At 40.9% G+C, this 22759-nt stretch overlaps 2 protein-coding genes and 1 long non-coding RNA gene across 5 annotated transcripts in view; 1 reads left to right on the forward strand and 2 right to left on the reverse strand.

Annotated features, from left to right (window-relative positions):
- Positions 1-9002, reverse strand: part of PAK1 (p21 (RAC1) activated kinase 1) — a 98604-nt gene extending 89602 nt beyond the window's left edge. For both annotated transcript variants that reach the window (XM_030234424.2, XM_018908341.3), the window contains exons 1-2: positions 8864-9002; positions 2305-2387 (exon numbers count right to left, since the gene is read on the reverse strand). The gene's annotated coding sequence lies outside the window, so the exon portion shown is untranslated. The remainder of the gene's footprint in view (positions 1-2304; positions 2388-8863) is intronic.
- AQP11 (aquaporin 11) lies at positions 7364-20956 on the forward strand. Of its 2 annotated transcripts, none has more exons than XM_030234426.2 (4): positions 7364-7894; positions 8922-9565; positions 13602-13718; positions 19574-20956. In XM_030234426.2, exons 2-4 carry the CDS (start codon positions 8971-8973, stop codon positions 19624-19626), a joined length of 765 nt encoding a protein of 254 aa, XP_030090286.1. In that variant the 5' UTR covers positions 7364-7894; positions 8922-8970; the 3' UTR covers positions 19627-20956. The 2 variants fall into 2 exon arrangements, with proteins under 2 accessions (XP_030090286.1, XP_009100952.1); XM_009102704.4 differs by lacking the exon at positions 7364-7894 and adding an exon at positions 8466-8819.
- LOC127059689 (uncharacterized) lies at positions 10145-19567 on the reverse strand. The gene is made up of 2 exons (XR_007777715.1): positions 14984-19567; positions 10145-11445 (listed from the first exon to the last, which is right to left on the reverse strand). It is a non-coding gene; the product is annotated as an uncharacterized LOC127059689 (long non-coding RNA).
- Positions 20957-22759: the final 1803 nt, after the last annotated feature.

Raw genomic sequence — 22759 nt, forward strand, 5'->3', positions numbered from 1 at the left:
CTCTCCGTGGACCTTTAGCTTCTTCCATGTGTTCTGAAACAGCAACAAGAGACATTTCAAGATTTCATTTGCCTTCATCTAGGCACATCTTACAGCTGGTCCACAGTACACTGGTAGCTGGCAACTGAATCCAGATGTGTTACCTCTACTCTTTCTGCAAATCTCCTGTCTTCCATCAGATTTTTTTCCTTAGTCCCTAATTTATGACCATATGACTTCTATTACTCCAGTCCTCAAGGTTATCCAGGCTTCCTACATGATGTTACAGTTCTTCTTTGTTTTGATTTTGTCTTCCAATTTTCTGTCATTGCTAAATTTAATTAGCAAATTTTCTCTTGCCTGAAAATTAGCCCTGAAAATATTGGTAATTTGCTTTTATAGGTTTTTGTTTGTATTGTATCACTGTTCTCTTGACATGCCTGTAAAAACATTTCTCTTTATTAGATCTAAGTGGTTATCCAAGCAGTTAGCACAGTTGTTACTTTTTCTATAAACTTTAAAAGTGTCATTTTTCATGGTTACTTGGCCCCTAGGTGGACTGGGAAATTGTTATGGTACTTCAGTCCAATTCCTCAATAATATAAAAACTAAAATGAAACAATTTTATTTGTTAAGTTCAGAAATATTATCCACCAAAAAGAAAGGCATGGTTCTAAGGACTCTTTTTCCCAAAGAATTCTGGAAGGTCATTTTAGTCACATATTGAATTGTTTTTTGAAATCATGCAGGCTAGAAATCAAAGAAGGTGGGAGAAAATGGGTGTTTATAACAAAAGCTCCAATTCTGGGAAACCAGTGGAATTACAGAAAATTAACAGTTGTCTATGGTTATGCACTAGCTGAATCTGACCCCAGGTGACATGGAAGTTCAGGCTTGAGAGACTTCAATGTGGCACCTTTCAACAGGTCAAAACTCATGGAAAGGTAGAATAACTGAGAAGCAGCAGGCTTGACACAGTACTTGTTTCTAAGATCTTCTGTCTCAGTGTTATCCTTCAAGTAACATCTTATTATCTGTCTTGAAGTATGATGTCTAACATCTCACTGAGGAAAAAGGGTGTCTTGATACTCAGTGCCCTCATCTCACCCTCATGAGAACTTTCAAAGCTCCAGTTGATTCAGATTGGGAGCATGTCCACAGCAAATAGCAAACCCATTGCTCAATTTTTAAGCCCAGAAGACCTGAGCAGGAGCAGTTGAAGATCAAGAAAACCCAACAAAATCATAGCCAGTCCCCTGAGCACAGATTGTGTGCTCTACACACGGAAACTCTGTTACACTTTCAGGTGTCACAGGTCTTGGGTTTACCTATAACTGGTGACTGAAGGGAGTATCTGTCAAGGGTGCCAATACTTTGATTTTGTGATCAAGGTTAAAACCTGGGAGTCAAGAGGCTCCACATAATCCACAGCCTTTCTGACATCTCAGCCAAGGCATTTAACAATCTGTTGATTTACTGCCCAGTGAAATGGGCAATGTTTCACTGCATCTTGTAATAGTGCTGTGAAACACGCTTTTTAATGCTCATGTAATATTCCAACATCACTGCTATTTCTAATTAATTGTATTACATGAGGGACAGAGATGCCATTTGAGATGTGACTGCATGCCACTCGGCAATGATGATCCATACACCCAAGTGTTGACAGCGACAGTTGACAAGTAGAAGGCTGCAGACAGGCTCAGCTGGATTCAAAACAAGTCCACAACACGTGGTTATGCAACAAGGATTAGACTGCACATCTCTTGACTAGCATGCATGCTCTGCAACCAGACGACCTCATCTCTCACAAATGAATTATGATTTCTTTATGGAAGGAATACCACTCAACGCATACTCTGTCTTCTTGAGTGAACTGAAAGAAACCCAGTTGTGTTAATAAAGCTTTAATCTTATTAAACTTTCAAAGTAATTATGTGAATGCAATGAGAAACAGGCATGAGATGTCTCCTAGCAGTAGAAGCAACAACTTCACTAGTCACTCACTCAAAATGATCTTCCTGTCTGACACTGAAGTTCTCCTTTGCTTCAGCTTCATGGCATCAGGAACAGACAACAAACAAACACACCTTATCAACAGCAATTCCAGCAAAGACAAGCTTACAAAATGCTCTCTCTGAAGAAAACCACAATGGACATGGGCATGGTACAGCTCAAGGTGAAGGTGCAAACATAAAAACAGGCATAAATCAGTCATGCTCCTTTTCCACAGTTCCACAATCTTTCCTTTGGCACCAGAGGCATACAACATCAGAGCCAACTACAAGTTGTGATTGTTTCCTTTATGTCTGGTTCTCCACTCACCTTTGGTCAAGCTTGCTGCTGCAGCTGTCTGGTTCAAATCCTTCTAAGATGGGCTGCCTCCTTCTCTCAAAATCTTTCATCACCTGTTCATAAAGAAAAGCAGAACTCCGTTTTGCTTTCTGAACTACTTCTGTTGTACTTTCACGGCTGTAAGCAACACATGAGTCATTATCAGTAACAATTGAGAGAGGAAGAACAAAAGACCTCACTTCTTTCCCACAAAGAAACTTCTGGCACACTTCCTAACACCTTTTTTGATAGATGCTTTCATACATGTTGAGGGAATGTGATGTCTGATTAGTGGTTCAGGAGGACACTTGGCAGGTGTGCACCAACATCATACGGAGAGATGATTTACACTTGAATACGCAGTTTATCTACAACCAAACTTGAATCCAAGGTACTTTGGTAACAAGTGCAAAAGAGAGCACTACTAGCACAAGCCCTCCTGCTCACACAGTACAGTGAATGCCACTCACAACCCAGATACACAAAGGGGAAAGACAAAACTGAGTGTGAACCAGGTTGAAAAGTTTCCAAAGAGTGTAAAGACAGTGTGTTGAAAAGACTGCTGGATTTCAAGTCTCTAACCCAGCCTTGCAAAACACAAAGATATACTAAATATATTTCAGTGCTACATGAGACAATTTTTGTACCAATAGAGTCCCTAGAAACTCTATTGGTACAAAAATATTATTTGGAGCTACTCTAAATCACAGTGATAATTTATTTGCTGGTTTTCATGGTACTTCATAGAGAGAAAGCTAAGTATGAGTGAGAGCAAGCAAAATTCAGTAATGGATCTTTCTTTACAAGTTCAGCAGAACATTGTGTTTTGCATTTACATTTAGAATATGGTTCTATGTAACCTCATATAATCAAGTAAAGTATGTTCATAAGCAACTGAAATTTCTTTTTTGGAAGCTGGGTGTAGCAGACATATTGAGACAACAAGCATTCACTTGATGGACTCCCTGCTCAACACAGGACCTTGTTTAAAGGCAAGCAGTTTGATTCTGGAACAAACTCCAAACAGATGGAAAGCAACACCATGGGAAAAAAAGATGAAGGACTGCACACTGTGCAATTCTGTTAGCAAGTGTCACTTCACTATCAGGAATGGGCTATGGCCGCTAACAGCAGCACTTAAGAAAGGAAAAGCTATGGATTATTTTGTATTACATAATCCAGAAGAGGGGTTCTAAAAAAAAAAAAAAAAGACAAATGGCCTTGAAAAACAAGAGCCTCTAAAAAATGTGAAGCTTCTTCTCTGCCTTTAGCTTGTAAAACTTTTATCCTTTTTGATTAGAGTGGATTTAGTGGGCCCTTGCAAACCTCGTGAAGTTCAACAAAGCCAAGTTCAAGGTCCTGCATATGAGTCAGGGCACTCCCTAGTAATGATTTTATCTATATTAATTTGTATATGTCTTGTTACCTCAGAGATTATGAACATCAGGTTTTAGTGATTTCCTGTGTCCATTCACCTCATAAATAACATTGCTTGTTACACTTACAGGGAAAAAAAAAAGTCCTTCCCATCAAAGCAAACATCATGATCAGAAAACAAAAATCAGTGGTTTACTAACTTGGTGCTGGAGGTGCAAGGTGGCCAGTCATGACCAAAGAGCAAATAAACCTTCTGGCCCTTTTGTATGAGGCAGTAACCTTTGGGGCAGAGTAGGAAAACAGATGGAAGCAAGGTCCCTTCAGTTCCTGGTGTCTAAAGCAAACAGGGTTAGCAAAAACAGATTTTCAGTCCAGTGCCCAGGCCTAGTCACTGTGATTAAATTAAACAAGTCTGGGACCAGTCTCTGCCCCTGAGGCCAGCTGCCACAGGGCATCCAATGTCCAGTCTATGAAACCTTCAAAAAGTCTGTGAAAGCACAGTCTGCCTATTTGAAATGTATCCCCTAACCCACACCCTGGAATATTTTGGAGTACTGCTCATCAGCCCAGGCTAAAACCATGTAAGGATTATGAGAATCAGTAGAAACAGTTGAGTTCAGTGCTCAGGAAACATCCCTGACACTGTCTAATTTGCTGGTATCGGCAGAGCTTTAAAGAGTCTCTACAATTTCCACACTTTGATCTGTGCCAATGCCCTCACCAAGCCCTCTTGGCAAGAGCTCTCCCAGGCAGTGGCGTTTCTTGCCCTGAAATCAAAGGCTCCCGGGTGCATTGTCTAAGAGCTCAGACTCCTGTGCACTGAGCAATTCCCCTGCTGCTGTGATCCCTGGCTCTTCCCTACTGCCCATGTACCGGGATCTCTCTCTCTCTGCACACCAGAGCTGTCCTCTGGTGCAAATCCTGCCCCTGGCATCCAACTGCTGTGAAATGTAGCCAGAAAAGGGAAATGTCCCAAACCTCCAGAGCTGCTTGCTAAGAAAAGCTGTGCTGAAGCTGTGCCTGAGCTTGCCAGGGCCTGCTCAACAAGGGTTTTCTGTTTGGAGGCACTATGACTACTTTTACTTTCTGTATTTCCAATGCACCTTTAAATGTCAGACTAATTTTGGGGGAAACCAGCTGAACCACAACAGAGAAAACAGGGCACACAGATTCCCTGCTATATTGTTACCTGAACTACAGATTCAGCTCCTCTGCAATTATTCATTAACATTAATGTGGATAGAAGCGTTTGCCAGCATTTTCCAGCATGATAATGCCCAATTTCACCCCTGCAAAACCCATCCAAGAATTCTTGGCATGTTGATACCCTCCGAATGACTCAGCCTGCCATAGAAAAAGGAAGTAGAGGAGGGAATTTTAGGAAGGAAAGGGGCTGAAACAGCTAAGAGCAGTTAACTGCATACAGAAAAAGCAGGAAATACAAGGGCTTGGGCAAAGAAGGAAAGTAGGAATACAAACAAATAGGAAGGAAAATACAAAGACTCATTTGCATGGAAGGGAGCATGGGAGAAAAGGATGTGGAGGGATTCTGAAACGAGGAGAAAAGAAAATGGGACAAATCAGACAAAAGGGAAATGATATATGTCCTGGTATAGAGCAGGCGGAAGTGTGAGGGAATCCTGTTCAGGGAGGAGAGAGCATACACAAAGACAACCTGGAATGAGACAAAGCTACCAAAGCCACCAAGAAGAAGAAACTGATGAGCCTGACTAATTCAGTATCAAAAAACTATATTTTGTAAAGCGAATTTTAAGAGACATTTCAAGCTTGAACACTCATTTTTACAAATTACAAAATTAAGGGCTTGAACTTATACATAGGAGATGTACTATTCTCACCTCCTTGTGGCAAAATACAAAATAAAGCTCCTACAGGAATGCACCAAGAGCAATTGTTTGGAATGGCACTACCCTCTAGTGGTCAAAAAATACAGGTATATGTACACCAGGAAGTAAAATATTCACAGCTGGTGGTACAGATACAATCAATTCCAATCCACGCTCCAGTTATCCACCTCGAGACCGTGCTGTTAAATGAAACCTCTTGTAAGTCTGCTTTAAAATGACAAATTTATGACCAGCCATCCGCACAAGTAACTGTCCAGGGCTCTGAAAGAGACCAGGATTTTTTTCTTCCACATCTCATCTACAGAAGCTCATTGATGGGAAAAGCAGTTGTTCCAATGCATAGTTTTCATGGAAGTGTTTCTAGACTTATGTAATGACTTAACACAGTCCTGTCTCCTGCCTTGCCTCACTCAGGTTTTTTTGACATCTAACCTTGTACGAACAGTAAAAGCCAAATACTAACTGCTCTGTCATTTTCTCCTTTCCTCTCTTTATATCATTACTGTTCAACTACTGTGTGATTCTCCTCTCCTGTTAAAAACAACCCTATTTCTCAAAGCCAAATGCACCTTCCAAATACTCCTTTATCACCAGACTTCTTAAGCCCAGATGTCTCAATGGTCCTACATTTTTCTGGAAATGAGGAAGAGCTTGTCATGTCGCTCCCTTCTAGAGAAACAATTCTGTACGTTTCAACTTTGATCTTTTTGGTAGGTTGACCTTCAACTAAAAGCTGGCTGTCCTTGCTTGGAAGGAATAGATTTGTGTATTGCTCCTTGCGGACCTTGATCGGGCAAAAGTCATTCCTGAGAGGTCTGATACGCTGTCATTGATGCCACCTTGTGGCAAAACTACTGGATTTTGGAATTCTGGAAAAACATTCAGCCTTTGCCCCTCCCTGCAGGTGCATTGAATAGCAGCACAGTGGTTACTGCTGCTTGCAGCACTTCAGTTTTAGAGTTCATGAAAACAATATTTGGACACTCCTAAAAACACATCATCAGTCTGTAAAAGAGAGGAGGAAAAGTAGGAAGAAGCAAGAAGCACCACAAAACACATTTATTTTTGTTTTATTAGGGTGAAAACTAAGTCAATGACCATGTATAACCAATGTTATAACCAATGACACATGGCACAATTATTCATGTGCTCAGAGCTTGGGCCTTTTTTTTCTCTTTTCCCACAAGAAAAACACTCTGGCAAGAGGTACAACCCATTCCAAATACAGTAAAATAGCACTGCAGGGAGAGACTGAAGGAAAACTCAGCCCCAGCCTAAGAGGACAGGAAGGATTTCCCAGTTACCTCACACTGGGCTCACCTTTCTCAGTTCCCAGGCCCAAAGAATCATCCTAAAGGAGCCCATGCCTATTTTTCCAGGACAGTCCTGATGCCATTTGGGCTCTGCTATGAATGCCAACATTACCACATTCAGCAGAATGAGGCTGATGCCTATTTTTAGCATTGCTTCCACTGGAGAAGCCTGGGAATCAGCACCTGCTTCTCCGGGCACTCTGTCAAAGACCCTCTCCCAGCAAGCGAGTGGGAGGAAGAGGCTGAATCAATCTGTGCACCTGCGTTTTGCACCACCAGGTTCCCAAAAACACAGCAAAGAAACCCCTATCGTTACAAAATGTGGTAAATGTAAAAACTTTCTTAAGGAAGGATCTTCCTTAATGTTTGATCTTTGTATATTTCAAGCCTGATCAACAAGAAAGGCTTGAAATATACAAAGATCAAACATTAAGGAAGACAAATTTTTTTATCCATGAAACAGAGCAGCCAACAAGCTCTAAGTGATGTCCGGGTGTTAGAAACACAAATTAATTGTCAGTAGAATTGTCTTGTAAAGGTTTAGAGCTTAACGTGTTTCCATTACTTCAGACCTAAGTGGAGCTTGAGAGGAAGGATGTACTGCTGATAGTGGACACGGCACAGAATTTACGGGCCACAAGGCCATTTAGCAGAACTCACAAGATAAGGAAGAAAATAATAAAGACAACTCAGCAAGTGTGCTGAATCAGCTCCAACTGGGTAAAAGGTAATTCTGGCAGGGTGAGATCCTGACCACCAGCTCACACACCCCTCGCCCAAGAAACACACCGACTCAGAAAAGATAAACCATGAGCATACAGACTAATTAGCATGAGAAGTGAGAGAATCGTTAACCAATAGAAGATAGAGTACTAATTAATAAGAGAACTACAACTTGTACTCTGTGAACAAATCTTTTGAGGAGTGGCTGAAGGCGCTGGAGGTGCTTAGTCTGGAGAAGGGGAGGTTCAGGGGGGACCTTATCTCTCCGAAAGAAACTCCCTGGAAGAAGGCTGTAGCCAGGTAGGGGTCGGTCTCTTCTTCCACGTAACAAGGGAGAGGGTGAGAGGGCATAGGCTTCAGCTGTGTCAAGGGAAGTTTAGGCGGGACATTAGGAAGAATTTCTTCACAGAAGGGGTAATTAGACATTGGAATGGCCTGCCCAGGGTGGTGGAGTCACTGCTCCTGGAGGTGTTTGAGGAAAGACTGGATGTGGCACGGTTTATTGACATAGTGGTGTTCGGTCACAGGCTGGACTTCGTGTCATGTTAGGCGTCTTTTCTAACCTAATTGTTTCTGTGATTCTGTAATTCCCGTGTGTGCTACAATGTATAAATAGTAAAAAAAAGTTCTGATAGTTGGCGTGCTCCTTTTGCTGATCACCACCGAGCACGCAGGCTTGCGCAACTCTAAATAATAAATAACCAACGTCTCTCTCTCGAGCTCGCTGCAAGCTGCGGGGAGAGGGATGTGATCCCCGCGGACAGCCGGGGCCGTGCCCGCTGCCGGCCCCAGCCCCGCCGAGCTCCCCCTGCCCGCCCGGCCGCTCCCTCAGCGCCCCGCCCGCATGCGCGGTGCGCAGCGCCCGCCGGAGGGGGCGGCGCGGCCGAGCCCGTGCCCGGCTCCGCGCTGGGGCTGGAGCTGCTCCCGCAGCCACGGACGCACCGCAGCGCCGATCCCGCCGGGAAATCGTCTCTCCTCCCGTTCCCCCGCGGCCGGGAGCCGAGGCCCTCCCTCCGCTCCCTGTCCTCCGGCAGGCTGAGGGGACAGGGGAGCCCGGTCCGTCCCGCGGCGGAGGGGCTGAGGGGGCAGCAGAGCCCCCTTGCCCCCGCTCCCCTCCCCGTGCTTTTCCACGGCCGGGAGAGAGCTTCCCTGTCCTAACCCGTGCCCTGGCAGGAAGCGGGATCCCCCTGCCCTCACCCCTGCCCTTTGCTCCGCCGAGCGGAGGGTGAGTCAGGCTCCTGGCAGGTGCCAGCAGAAGCTGGTTCCTACCTCCAAGGGAAAGCCGGGGGCGTTTTCCCTCCCTCTCCTGCTTTCTTTCTCCCCGCAGGTGGTGGGGCTGGACCTTCCGCGAGCCCTCGGGCCTGTGAAGCTCCGGCATGGCTGTCGGTGGGGTCGGGAGCTCCCTGCTGCTGCTGTCCGGCGTCGTGGTGACCGTGGGGCTGTGCCGGAGGCTGGCCCGGCGCCGGCTGCGCTCCCGCCCGCTCCTCTTCGCTTTCCTTGTGGAGATGTTCAGCACCTTCCAGATCTGCGCCTGCACGAACGAGCTCAGCCTGCTCGGCAACGTGGAGCCGAAGCCGCACACCGCCCTCACCCTCACCTACGGCTTCACCGTCCTGCACGGCCTGAGCCTCGCCGGCAGCACATGCAATCCCTGCGGGACCCTGCAGCCCATGTGGGGCGGCGGGACGTCGCTCAGGATGGGGGGACTCAAGATCGCCGCTCAGTTCGTGGCTGCAGTGCTCGCCAGAGTGTTCATGCACTTTATCTGGAGTCTGGAGATGGCAGAGCCACATCTTGGAGCACTCTCACAGGGCTGCAGTAGCCCCATGCAGACTACAGAGATGCAGGCGTTCTGCATAGAACTGCTCTTTTCTGTCGTTTTCCAGCTGGCCGTCCTGCAAGCCGAAAGCGTTAATCCCAAATACAGAGTCCATTTAATTGCTCTTCTCATCACCATGCTCGTGTATGCAGGTTAGTCTTTTCACTTTTTCTTCTTCTGTTCCTGCAATTAAGTTGTAACGGAAGGGGTTCTTACTGTTTTCTTAGAAGTGTTAAGATGCAAAATGCTTTTTCTTAAATTACACTTTACTTGATTTCTTTTTGTATCATCCAATGTATGCAAAGTTCATTTGGTGTTTATATAAAGTTTGCCTGGTTGCATTCCAGGCAGGTATGGGGTTAAGAATGAAATGAGTTATGCAGTTAGAGTGATGTCAGGTCTGCAAGTACATATGGTTAAGTGTTAAAATATCTCAGTGAAGGATTGTTTCATAATCCAACTATTTATACAGCATGAGAGATTTCATACTATGTGCTCTGATTACTAAGTGACATTGGGAGAGCACCGCTGGCTGCATCAGGAGAAAGTGCTGATTGTGCAACAGCAGGGTACAGACTGGTAGGTAATATGGAAGCTCTGCATTTAAATAATACATAATTCATATCAGTGCAGTTTATTTAACTACTTCCCTAAATCAGAAGTGGGAATGGTTATTTGTGGAATGCATACAGAAATAATACCTTATGAGACCAAATGACCAAAAAAAGAGGGAAAACATAGGTGCCTGTTTTATTAGAGCCTCCCTTGTCTGTAATGCCATGTGTGTCCATATAGGTAGCCTTTTGCTACCTGATTGTCACCTCGTGCTTCCCAGAGCTGAGATGCTGTCACCTGTGCATCCCCTCTGGACCAATGGGAAGGGAGAAGTGAAGAGAGTCAGTCTGAACTTCTTTCTTTTCTGTCCCACCTCTGCTGCTTTCCTCTTGTCCCCACTGAAGTGGTAAGAGTTGTTAGGTCACTTGAGGACTGCCCTGGGAGTCCTTTTCCTGCTGCCAAGGAGATTGTGTAGCTTGGAGAAGTGAAAGAGATGATTACAGAACTCTTGCTGTTGCCCCCACCACAGAAAAAGTCATCTAGGGAATCACCAAATCCCTTTGAGAGAGGGAGATCGCTTCTCTTACCTGCATCCAGGATGTCGTTGATGCCTTGTCCTAAAGGCTTAGCTGTATTAATGCTATTTAACATAATAGCATCCAGAACAGTGTACAGTCACATTTTTAGATGTAGTAATGTAAAAATCTTTACTCATTATCTTTAGCTGAGATTAGCTAATACCTAAAAGATGAAAGTCATTGGGGAATTTTGAAAATTACCTTAGCAATTTGAACTACTTTCTAAAAGCAGAAGCAGGGTGTCAGTGCATTTGAGGACATTAAATATATTTCTGAGTTGCTTGGTGGAAGTGTAGGCAAGACACTTCTACAAGCATAGAAATTAGGATTCCTGATTCCTAACATTCTTCTTCTGCTTAGTGAACATATAAAATAATACGTGTCACACTGCCTTTGTTTTAGCTAATTCATACAAAGAATTCACTCCCAGTGTCATTGGCCAGGTTCCTATCTTTTCCTGGCAGGAGAAGGCCAAGTGTGCCACGTGCAGGCTGAGTGTACCAAGTGCCCTTCTGTGCCCTAAGCTGGGGCTTGTTGGGACTCCCCGCTGCGATCGATCTGTACGTACTTCTAGGAAACCTCAGGCCTCTTTTGCATCGTGTGCACAACACCCTGTGCTACCTGGACATTTTTCTTTGTATTTCTTTAAAACTACAACCTGCTTGTCTACTATGAAAATATACAGGTATTGAGATCCTGTCATGGCTGGGGAGGTAATGAATGAGGAGCCTGGTAAGTGGCCATAGACAATGCCTGCTGCACATATCCTATATATCCTGTGGATGTCATGGCAGAGTCCTAGCCATGTCTGTCCCACCTCTGCTGCTTACACACAGTAGGGAGAGTCACTTACAAATCAGGTGTCACAAATAGTGGCCTCCAGCAGGGTGGGTTCTCATCTGTAGATTGAGAAGACAGACATGCATAATTTAGCTGGGCTGGATCATTCTCAGGAAATCTTCTGCACCTCTTAGTTTACTGTTTATAGATCTGCCCTGCACCTTACTTCAAGAAATAACATCAGGTTATATAGTATTTTCAAAATCACAAGCTGTTACTTTAGTTTTTCTTATACTTTTTCATATTTATAAATATTTGTATTTTGTTTTTACATTTAATCCTACACAAACCAAATTTTTATAGTAGTACATACTGTACACAGAATCTCCAATACTGCTTCACTCTTTTTCTACTAAATAAAGACAAAAAAAAGAACATTATATCTTTGCATATTACCCTGAATAATGATTCATTAGCTAAGAATGCAGACCATATACAAGATGGTAAAGAATATTTTTGTATAATTCCTTTGGGAAAGTACTTATTTAGGGGTTAAAAAATATACCCTTTGAGGGTTTTTTTCATTTACAGGCAGCAATACAGTTGGGTCAGAATCATATGAAATTGGTTAGATTTTTCTGAACCTAACATATCAAGGTACAAATTACATATATATTTTTAATTCTAAGTTTCTTCCTAATTTTGGCCTTGAATACTTTCTCATGCACTGTGTGGCATTACTTTCCCTTTTAAAGTTTTTATGCACACCCCATCAAAGAGATTACACTTCTTCTGCCATAAAATAATTTGTCTTTTCTGGTACACAGACTGAGGTGCTAAATGAATAATTTTAAGTAAGGTTATAGTGGTGCCCCTGACCTATGGTTGATATTCCAGTAGTTATTAGTAATGAATATTGAAGAAATACAGCAGTTAAAACTCTTGTCTAATGCTTATTGTTCATAAATCCATCCTGAGAGTGAAATTCTGCTTTCAACTGTATTGGATATAACAGCAGAAGCAGTGGAGTCATAAACAGATTAAAGCAAAGTAAATGATTGTAGCTGGGCTTCCTGGCAACCATGGACATTGCTAATATGTCAGTGTACAGAAAAACAGACTGCACAGTAAATCTGACTTGTTCTTGAGAACAAGTGCAAAACCACAGTAAACTGAATAGGCAAACAAAGATTAAAATTTTCCTTAACTGTAGTAACAGTAAAACAAATAATAAAGAGAATATGGAAAGAGAAATACAGAAGAAGAGAATGACCAAATCCTTACTAAAACTTTGGATAAATGATTGCACAGTCATAGCAAATGAGGATTACAGCAGTAGGGTATTTGTACAAAGGGTAAGTTCAAAGCTCATACAAGCTTATTCGAAGTCAAGAGTAAACTGTAAGGAATTATACAGCTGCAATTATAGAATATTTTATGGTAATAGGTTAATAGATAAAACAGGTAGGGGTGGTTAGTAACTAACACTACAGGAATACAGGTAATTTAGCTATGAGTAATGCTTTTTCTGCAGCATTGCAATGAGAGGAACAACATATGTCAGAATTAAACACACTTAGCTCCAGGTTCATCTGCAGTGTAATTACAGTGTACTCCCCAGTGTAACGTTTTGGATCTTCTTATTTAACAAATGTTTAGGCAACTTCATTGACATCTGAAATCAGGCACGGAAAGATGCTTGGCTTCCTTCTACAAGACAGTGCACTTCTGTTTTCTTTGAACAACATATAGAGTTTTCCCACAGTTCACATACCATGTGAAAATCCTAACATTCTGTACATTGATATAATAATATTAGTATTCTTATAAGAAAGTATAGAGGTCAGCTTAGCAAGAAGACTACTTGACAGTTTTTTCTTTTATCTTGCACATGTGTTTCATGTGACACAAGGCTATAATGTAATGGCTTATGTAATTTCTGTCTCCTCTAAAATCATGATACAGAAATAGCTTCTAGTTTTATCAATAGAAACATTCAGCATTAGCCAGACCTATCTCTTTAAAGAATATTTGCTAGAAAGAGATAAAGGAAGTTATAACTTACCCTTCATATCTTTTAAAGCCTTTGAGAAAACAGTTAAACTGTTTACTGAGTCATCATGTGAATAACTTCAGAAGAGTTTTACCTGTTCAAACTGTTTCTGCTGATTCATTTTATTGCAGGGTGTAGATTTCTTGTAGTATGGTGCATTTAAATTTAAAGTAAGTATTTAAAAATATGATTTGATTTCATGCTGTTTACATCTTATTGCAGGTGGAAATCTCACAGGAGCAATATTTAACCCAGCACTGGCGTTTTCATTACATGCAGATTGTTTCTATGACAAATTTTTGAGTTACTCACTAGTATATTGGCTAGCACCGTGCTTAGGTAAGTTCTTAATACTTTATGTGTTTGAGAGTGTTATTTAGTACATGGTTCATAAATCAAGAAATAAGTGCTCTTTATTTGAGAGTGTTTGACTTTTGCATTAAATAAATCCAGAAAATAATAAATTATAATGTATTGTGTTGAAATCATTCAGAATCGTGGTTTTATTTTGCAAATGCAGGCTGTGTATTTTTAAGACTTTTTTAATGCTCTGTGTAGAGTGCCTGCAGCACTGTTTAGTGAATTATAGAAGTATTTGGATTGGGAAGGACCTTTAAAGATCATATGGTCCTTACCTGAAAGTAAATATCAGCCTGATTAACTTCAAAAAGTGAAACATACTGGTTATCACAGTGTCTGTCTTGTTTTGTGACAGTTTACAAAAACATGGGGATGATAAATTTTAGAAAAAAAACCTGTCCACAGGTATTGGGACAAGTGCCTTAAATATGCTTTCGAAAAAATTACCACTTTTTTGATATCAAATATTTTATCCCCATAGTGTCTAAACTTTGCAGTTCTCATTCTGTGTTTTTCCCCTAGTAACTGGTGGACACAGTCTGCTCTTAGTTTAAGAAAAAGAAGTGTTAGCAACTAGGTTTTACCTAACTTAAATTCTGGTTTTAATTTGGAAGCTATTGGTTTTCACTTCTAGCTGTGTGCAGATGAAAATGGTCCATGTGATACTTCATGCTGTTGTTTGTTTACAATTGGTCCCTACAAATCTTGAGCTTTCTGCTTAGGGTATATAAAGAAGCAGTCTGCTAATCCTGAGTTCTTTCATGACTGTTAATCCTATTAGAAGGTACAACAGTGATGAAGGCAGAACAGGATGTAAAATATACACAGGAAACACTGGAAAGGGATCCTGTTATGACCAAAAACTTCCTTTTATTGAGTTCATGTCTGTGCATGTTCTACTTGCCTTAACCCTCAGTCAGCTGAAAATAAAGACAGAAGTTTAAACCTAACTAAAATTCACTCTAATATAATCTTGTTGAACTAGATCTCTAAACAGGATGACTGAACAAGAGTAAGCTTGATAACTGTTCAGTGAGTAACTAATGAAATGTCATAGGCAAAGCTGGTCAGCATTGCTCAGGTCCTGACAGACCACACAATATTTCTCAGCTTTAGCTTTCATTAACTGATTTCAACCTCATCACCATTTAAAGATCTTCCAAGTTGTAAGTATATGAGATTTAATCTTTTGGCAAGTGATTTAAGGAAACAGGAGGCATTCTGAAACCCCACGTCCTACTTACATGCCAAGATGTGTCCTGCAGAACAACTTTGCAGCAAACCTCCAGGATTTTTGACATAAGAAAATCGTTGTTAATCAAAATGGACTCAAGACTTGAGGAACTTAGAATGTGATTAGGGAGCAGTGTTGCCTTTCTAGGAAAATTCATAAACAGTGGTCTGTCATTAGTTAACATCTAGAATATACACACAAAATACATTGAATGCTGTCTCTTGATTTATGAGGGAAAGGAGCTCCTCCAGACTGAGCAGTTGTAAAGAAGTGAATACTCAGGACACATCACTGATTGTACAGTGTCACCACTGTAGCCAACATTTAGTGACAGGTCTCAGGTCTGTGGATCACCTGAAGGATTGAGTAATCTATTTGTAATAAAAATATCTCAATACAGAATAAGGATGTTTCATGGATACATTTAGGAGACTGTTCAAAACAAATATAGTGTCTGAGTTACAAGTATAGAGGAGATTGCTGTATTTGAAAACTGAATTGTTGAATACAGGAGTGCAGATCTACAAATTTTAACATGAAGTGAATTTTTTCTGACACTTTGAAAATAAGAAAATAATAGGAATAGAATTTTTTCTTTCACGATTGGACAAAATAATGAGGCATCTAGGAAAATGACCTGTTATGATGATAAAATATGATAAATAAAGAACCTCTAAACAGAATCATGAAAGTAGATGATGAGGGAAGGGATATTTTAAATTCAGTTGTAAAAATTACTTTCAGAATCCATTTGTCAGCAGAAATGCTATTTTAGACTTCCTAGAAACTGGCAGAGTCACAATGTTATGCTAATCTGATGTCTTACTTCTTCCAGCATCAGCCTCTCAGATGGTGAAATTACTTTGTTCTTACTTTGGGAAATTCTTTCAGAAGGCTTTTTTGTGTTTTGCTGTAATAACTACCTCACAGTAGTACCTTGGACTGACATATAATGAAACTTAAACTTGCCAGTGGAAAGTGCAGTATATTCTCATTTATGAATGTGGCAAAAATTCATGAGGATAAGGATATGGAGAGCATTCAGAATTCAACTGAATCCTGATCTGGCTGTAAGCACATTGTAAGCAATGTTCTTAGAAAGGACACTTGGAAGAAAAGGAAGATTGATTATCACTTTCACAAGACAAGGATGAAATGGAGGTTTTCTTTAAGGATAAACAAATCTACTGGTGGTTTATGGTCTTTCAGGAATTTAATCTTGAAACTGTAGTTAATTACTCGTTTTCAAAATGGCTTCACTGATGTTCTGGTGAAGGTGATTCTACAGCAGCATTAAATTCTGGATTCCTGCAATAAACACAGCTAGTGTGTTTATAACTTAGCACAGCCAGGGCTAAGTTCTGCACTGTGAAGACAGACTTAGTAAGTACCAGTGGAACAAAGATGGTTTCTGTTTTACTGCCAAAGGAATTCATGTTAGTTGTCCAGGCATGATTATACCATCAGTAATGATGGGGACTGAGTTAATGCTGCTCTTTCAGTACCAGGGAGAAGGCAGCTACGATTGGAAGAGTTGGTGACAAGATAACCATGAGGTCGATAAAATGAAATGCTCTTTCCTGGACAGGTGCCAGCTTAGCATATCATAGAATTGTATTGTAGAGTGAGGGATATTAAAGATCATCCAGTTCCAACTCCCCTGCTAGGGGCAGGGACACCTTCCAGTGGACCAAGATGCTCAAAGCCATCCAGCCTGGCCTAGCCTCCTGCTACATTTCTAACACTATCAAACCAGAATAAAGGCCCCATTCTTTAGATCAGTTTTACTAGAAAGGCTTATACTATTTCTCAGAAAATAAGTGCCACAACAGTCACTTAGCAGTAGATGTAAATTGAGGAGGTAAGCAAGGGAGAAGGCAACAGGCGAGACTTTGACCTTTCTTCTCAGAGGAGAGGCTATTCTGAGGCTGCCAGCAAATTCAGAACACTTTAAGCAAAGAAACAAGAATTCCAAGTCTGTGTCTATTGAAGTGTTCAGTATCTTTACTTGGAAGCAAAGGAGATTTTAAACAACTGGAAAACAAACTACTCCTATTCCCAGACCCTGGTTCTCACCAGTTTTCAGCTCCACAGACATCATCTGACAGAGTGAAAACTGTTATGCAATCCATGAAGTTCCTAGAAACTGTCAGTAATTATGTGTAATTCAAATCCTAAAGGGCCAGTGAGTGGTAATGCTGAACTTGACCTGCCTACAGAGAAGAATGGGTCTGAATGTGGCCACTTGGGTTGTAGTCCCCACAAGAGTTCAGGGTGCAGAGGAAGACTGGGAAGGTAAATAGCAGAGCTGTCCAGACTTTGGACTTCAAAACAAAATTCTGTTTATTTAGGGAATTGCTAAGTCAGTAGTAATTCCCTTGGAAACTGCTATAAGTGGGAAAAGGTAATTTTTAGAAAAAGCTCATGAGAGCTCAGTAATAGATTTAGATGTATAGAAGGAATCTGTCACATAGCGTTAGACTGGGAATTTGTACAAAAAGCTTTTCCCTGCTGGCTAGACAAAGAGCTTTCATGCAACAAAGGAGAACATTTAAGAAGTTGAAACTGGGAAAGGCAGTAAAGGAGGAGTATAAGAGCTTTGCACAGGCACTTGGAAACAAAGACAGGAAGGTTAGAGCTCAACTGGAACTAAGAGAAGGGACATGCAGAGTTACAAATATACTAATCACAAGAAAATTCCAGAGAAAATGTAAGTCCATCAGTGGATGGGGCAGACAATCTAGTGAGGGGTGGCATGGAAAAGGCTGAGGTACCACTCAGTCTTCCCAAGCAAAATTTGCTCCCAAACCTCTGTGTAAATCAGTAAGGTTTTGGAAAGGAAACAACAAATAGGGAACAACGTATGTGCTTGTGAATCCATTGACTAGTGGGATTCACAAAGAAATTAAGGTAGAGTTGGCCAGTGTTGGAATTGTCCTTAATTTATGAGAAGTTACAGCAGTTGGAGGAGGTTCCTGCCAATGGGAAATGTGCTACTACTATGCCTGCTTTTAAGAAGGAGGAGAGGGAAGCCAGGGAACTACAAGCTAGTTGGTATCACTTCAGCCAGTGGGAAGATGGTGGAGTATCTAGTCTTGGAATCCATTTCCAACCATGTGGACAACACAAAGATAAACACAGGAACAGTCAGCACAGACTTAGTGAGGGCAATCCATGCTTGACCAGCTTGGTGGCTTTCTGTGATGAATGCATTGGGAATGATGAAGGAACAGGGATGTAGTGTACCTTCACTTCAATGAGGTTTGTGAGACCACCTCCCGCAGCATTCTTGGTTCAAAGTGGGCTCACACAAAAAGACTTAGACGGAATAAAGATTGACTAAATCACTGACCTCAAACTGTCACAATCAATGGGTTGACACCTGGCTGGTGGCCAATACCATGCAGAGTATGCTGGTGTGATTATTGCCTCCTTCTGCTCAATGCCTGCAAGGTGACATGTGGAACATGGGTGGTTTGGAGTCCTCAAGTTCAAGAGCAGTGTGTCAAAAAACAGGATCCAGGCAGTGGAGGACCACAGAGACAATGAAGGGCCTAGAGTACCTGATCTAAGGGGGAAGGCTGAGGGAACCAGACTTGTTTAGGCTGCAAAAATAAGATGAAAGCATGTTTTAAGCACAGTCAAGCATTATTTCAAGAGTAGTTACAAGGGTAACAGAGATTACCCACTTTTTTTGGCAACAGGTAACAGCACGGCCACAAATTGGGGCATGGGAAGTTCAGCTTAGACTCCAGGAAAACATTCAGAAGGAAGGACGCAGCAACACTGAAATTAGTCCTGGAGAAATGCTACAGTCTCCAGCAGGGAGGTTTTTTGGACTCAGCCAGAGAAAGTCTCACTGACCCATCCAGCATAGGCAAAGTCCTGCACTGAGTGGCAGACTGGACTAAACAGAATCCCTTTAAATAAGCTTTTTTTGTGATCTGGAAAGTTTCATAAATTCAAGCTTATGTGTGGGCAGCACTCTCAAGCAGGATCCTCTTTGCCTCTAAAAGAATAATCTGATTTTTTTTTACTGCGGGAAATAAACTGTATCTGGATACCTTTTGAACTCAATGATCCTTATGGGTCCCTTCCAACTTGAGATAGAAGTTTCTTTATGAGAATTGTATACTATCTCTAACTAATATTTTTTCAGCTTCAGCATAAACCCTAAATCAGAATGATCGTCAAAAAAAACACCCACTATCCTATACCCACTTGGCAGCACCTAAAAACAACGTGGTTAGCAAAACAGGCACAGCTAACAGTCTCAGGTGAGGGATGGAGGTTAAGCTGCTCATTCAGTCACAAAGAAAGCAGCCCTGACCAGGAACAGAAAGGTGCCTGTGTTGGATTCACCCAGACAAACTCTCTGCCTTTGGCTTGGCTTACACGGATCAAAGCATTAACTATACCAGGAAAAACAGGACTATTATCTCACAGGCAGCATGGCCTGTTGAAGCTTCCTTTGCAAAAGGTACTGCTGTATTGTGTTAGAGACTCAAATACTTGAACTCAGTGTGTATTTTCCATACCAGTACTCTGTCCTTCTCAAACACATTTAAGTAAAGGTTCTTTCTGTAACCTCTCATTTCAGGTACAATACTTGTGGTTTTTATATGGGATGAAATCTTTCCTCGGAAATCTTGAGACTTCAAATCCTGAAATTTGGGAGCACTACATTAAAAAGTATTTCCAACATCTGCAGACAAAGCTTTCAGAGAACTGGTGACAGACTTCCATGCCATCTTTATGCTGTATTTTCAGATTTCATGTTTGAAATATTTGACTTACCAATTTGTATTCAATTAATTATTTTGTAAATGAGTATTGGGATTTTGGGAATATCTGCCACCATTTTCAGTTAAAGCCATATGAATGTGAAGGACTGTTAAAACCCAGATATGTCACTTTAGCCATAAGTGCCATTTGCTGACCTTTATTAGCATGCTAAACTAATTTTAGAGAAATACCCCGTCCTTTCAAGGTTTGATTTTATAGGATTTCTTCCCATTGAAGGCACCTGTAAAAAGGGAGCTGAGGATTTCTTATATAGGCATCATCATATTCCTACTTGCCATATACCTCTGAGAGGAAAAGCTACACTACTTCCTAGAAAAGACTCCACAGCTCTGTTCTAGAGGCACCCTACACCAAAATTAAAGCCTGTATGACCATTCTTTTAATATGAATATTATGAACATTCTTTTAATAATGATAATTTTAATACCTGAGTGCAGGTAAGTAGCCCCTCACTTCCTTCCAGGAAGGCTCTGTCACATCCTGTCCCATTGGAGACTGTTGAATGTTTACCTTGGTTGGAAAAAGCAGTAATAAAATACTATAAAATTCTGTAGACACACACATCAAATGGTATTTTAGGCAAAACCCTAGACTTTTTATCAGCAATTACTGCAGTCTCTTCACATAGACACAGCATATAGGGATGAATCATGTAGTACTCAATTTGTCCTTAATTTTATGGAGCTCTTACCAATTTCTTTAAAGAAACAAATGAATCTGCAGGAGAATAAATAACAGAGATAAAAACTACAGGAAAGCTACATACACAAGCATGTCCTTTATAGCCTCAGCTGAAGCAACCACCACTGATGGGTACTACCCTCTTAAGCTCTGTTTCTAGTACAAGGTTTCTTCTTCTGGCTGCAGCTTAATTTTTAAACATGCCAAAATATATTTCTCAAATTTAAGAGTAAATTCTCTTTTTATGGTTACTTGGTTTGAAAGGAGACGGTTAACAAATTCTACAATTATCTCATATCATGTCCTTCACCTCATCATCCAAGTCACCTTACAAACCATATTTTAAGAGAAGGGAAATCAGATGGGGGGTTTTTCACAGTAAACTGATGAAGTCTTTAACAGCTACTATTGTCAGCTATGTTTTTTGCAAGAGTTTGGGAAGTAAATATTTCCATGTAATTTCTTCCTTGTTGCAATAAAATCTTTTCTCATTTTATTTTTCCAAGGTATCTGTAAGATTATATTGCAAAATTAAATCAACTGTTTGAATGTGCTTTATATACAAGAGTCCTATCCATGACCCTGTATTCAGTTATTAATAATAAAAACAATTAGCCTGCTAATATGCTGAAGAGAGCTAGAACTGCTGGGTTATCATTCAGCAGCTCTTCAATTGTAGTGTGAATAGATCTACCAAAGGAAAATTGTCCTTGTTAAAACTCTCCATAGCAAGGACCATACACCAGCACACTGAGCCTGAAAAGATGTGATCCTCTGAGAAAATACATATTTTTGTACCTTGTTCTGCTTCTAAAACAGATCCTTTTGGGGGTTTCTACCTTCCCTTTCTTGCTTTACTGCTTTTTATCTCTTTTACCTCCTTTTAAAGTGATCCATACCTAATAACTTTTTCCCCCACTTTTTCACCTCATTTTTTAGGAAAACAAGTCTTTCAAAATCTGAATGATTTGATGTCTCCTGTCTGAAACTCAAGGGCTTAATGTCTCCTGTGAAGCCATGGAGCCCACAGGATAAAGGTCTCAAAAATAAACCTCAAAGAGCATAAAAAAAGACAAAAGAGAAAAACAGATATACAAACCTACAGGCAGCCAAAATTTGTTAGATTAGAGGCCCTACTTCCACATCATTTTTGATGGCCTGCATAAGCAAAGTCCATAAAGTGAAGAGATCAAATCAGATCCGACTTCTTGTCTGCCTTGTTTATTTTGGTACAATATATAGTTTAAAAGAAATTGGTACAAAGTTGAGTTATTTACAAGTAGTTGCTGTATTTACAGGCACTAGAATATATTTTTTTTAAATCACTAGGAATTAGACAAGCCTTAAATACACTAAATTAATACAAAAAAACCCCAACAAAAGTAGCAGAAATAATGAAAAATAAACCTAAGCTCGGAACTGAAGAATTTAACTGGTTTTGGTAATGCAGGCAAAAAGGAATATTTTACATTTGAGCTAACAAATGCTTATGAAATCCAGAACACATATACACAGCCTAAATACAAAGTTTTATTGAAAACAATACTTGTCAATCCACACAAGACACTTCTCAATGCTACCTTCAGCATTCATCCAGGTTTGTTTCCACCTCATCTCAATTAATCTTGCTCCATTGATTTGACTGGAAAGCATTACAAGATGCTCCTGGAGATGCACATTAGTACAACACAAATTCTCCTGGATGTAGTGAGAGTGCTGAGAGGAACTGGGAACAGTCCGTCTGCCCTGGAGTTAACTTTACCCATCTGCCAGGGTAGGTAAAAGGCTGCCATTTAATGTGGAAAACAACAGACACACCACATCCCCACTCAGATTTTCACACACCAAAAAACCCCAACCAGTCTGCTTCAACAGTGGATGGTGATGTGGAATTCAATGAGCCTTTTGCCTCAATTATGGTGCCGATAAGAGTTTTACCTGTCCCAAAGTCATCTCACCATGCCAAGATTCTCCAAACACCAGTGCAAAAATCAACTCCGTATCCTCCTTTGTAACTCTGAATCCCTAACAATAACATGCACACACTCACATGAATATGTTTGTATGTATACAAAGGAGCTGGTAAAGACATTCCTGTAGACTGTCTTGTTGCATAAAATGCTGAATGTATCATGCTGAACCACTACATGAGTGGTTTACAGCACTGTTAAGGCATCCTTAATTTGACTGGCATTCCTAACGAATATTCAACAAAGAGTGGGTATAATTAGCATGTATCTTGGAACCAAATCACATCCTAATGTGTAAGCAGAGTATAGGGCTAGTAAACTGCTCATAT

This window comes from Serinus canaria, chromosome 1, assembly GCF_022539315.1.
Source record: "Serinus canaria isolate serCan28SL12 chromosome 1, serCan2020, whole genome shotgun sequence".
Taxonomy (NCBI): Eukaryota; Metazoa; Chordata; class Aves; order Passeriformes; family Fringillidae; genus Serinus; species Serinus canaria.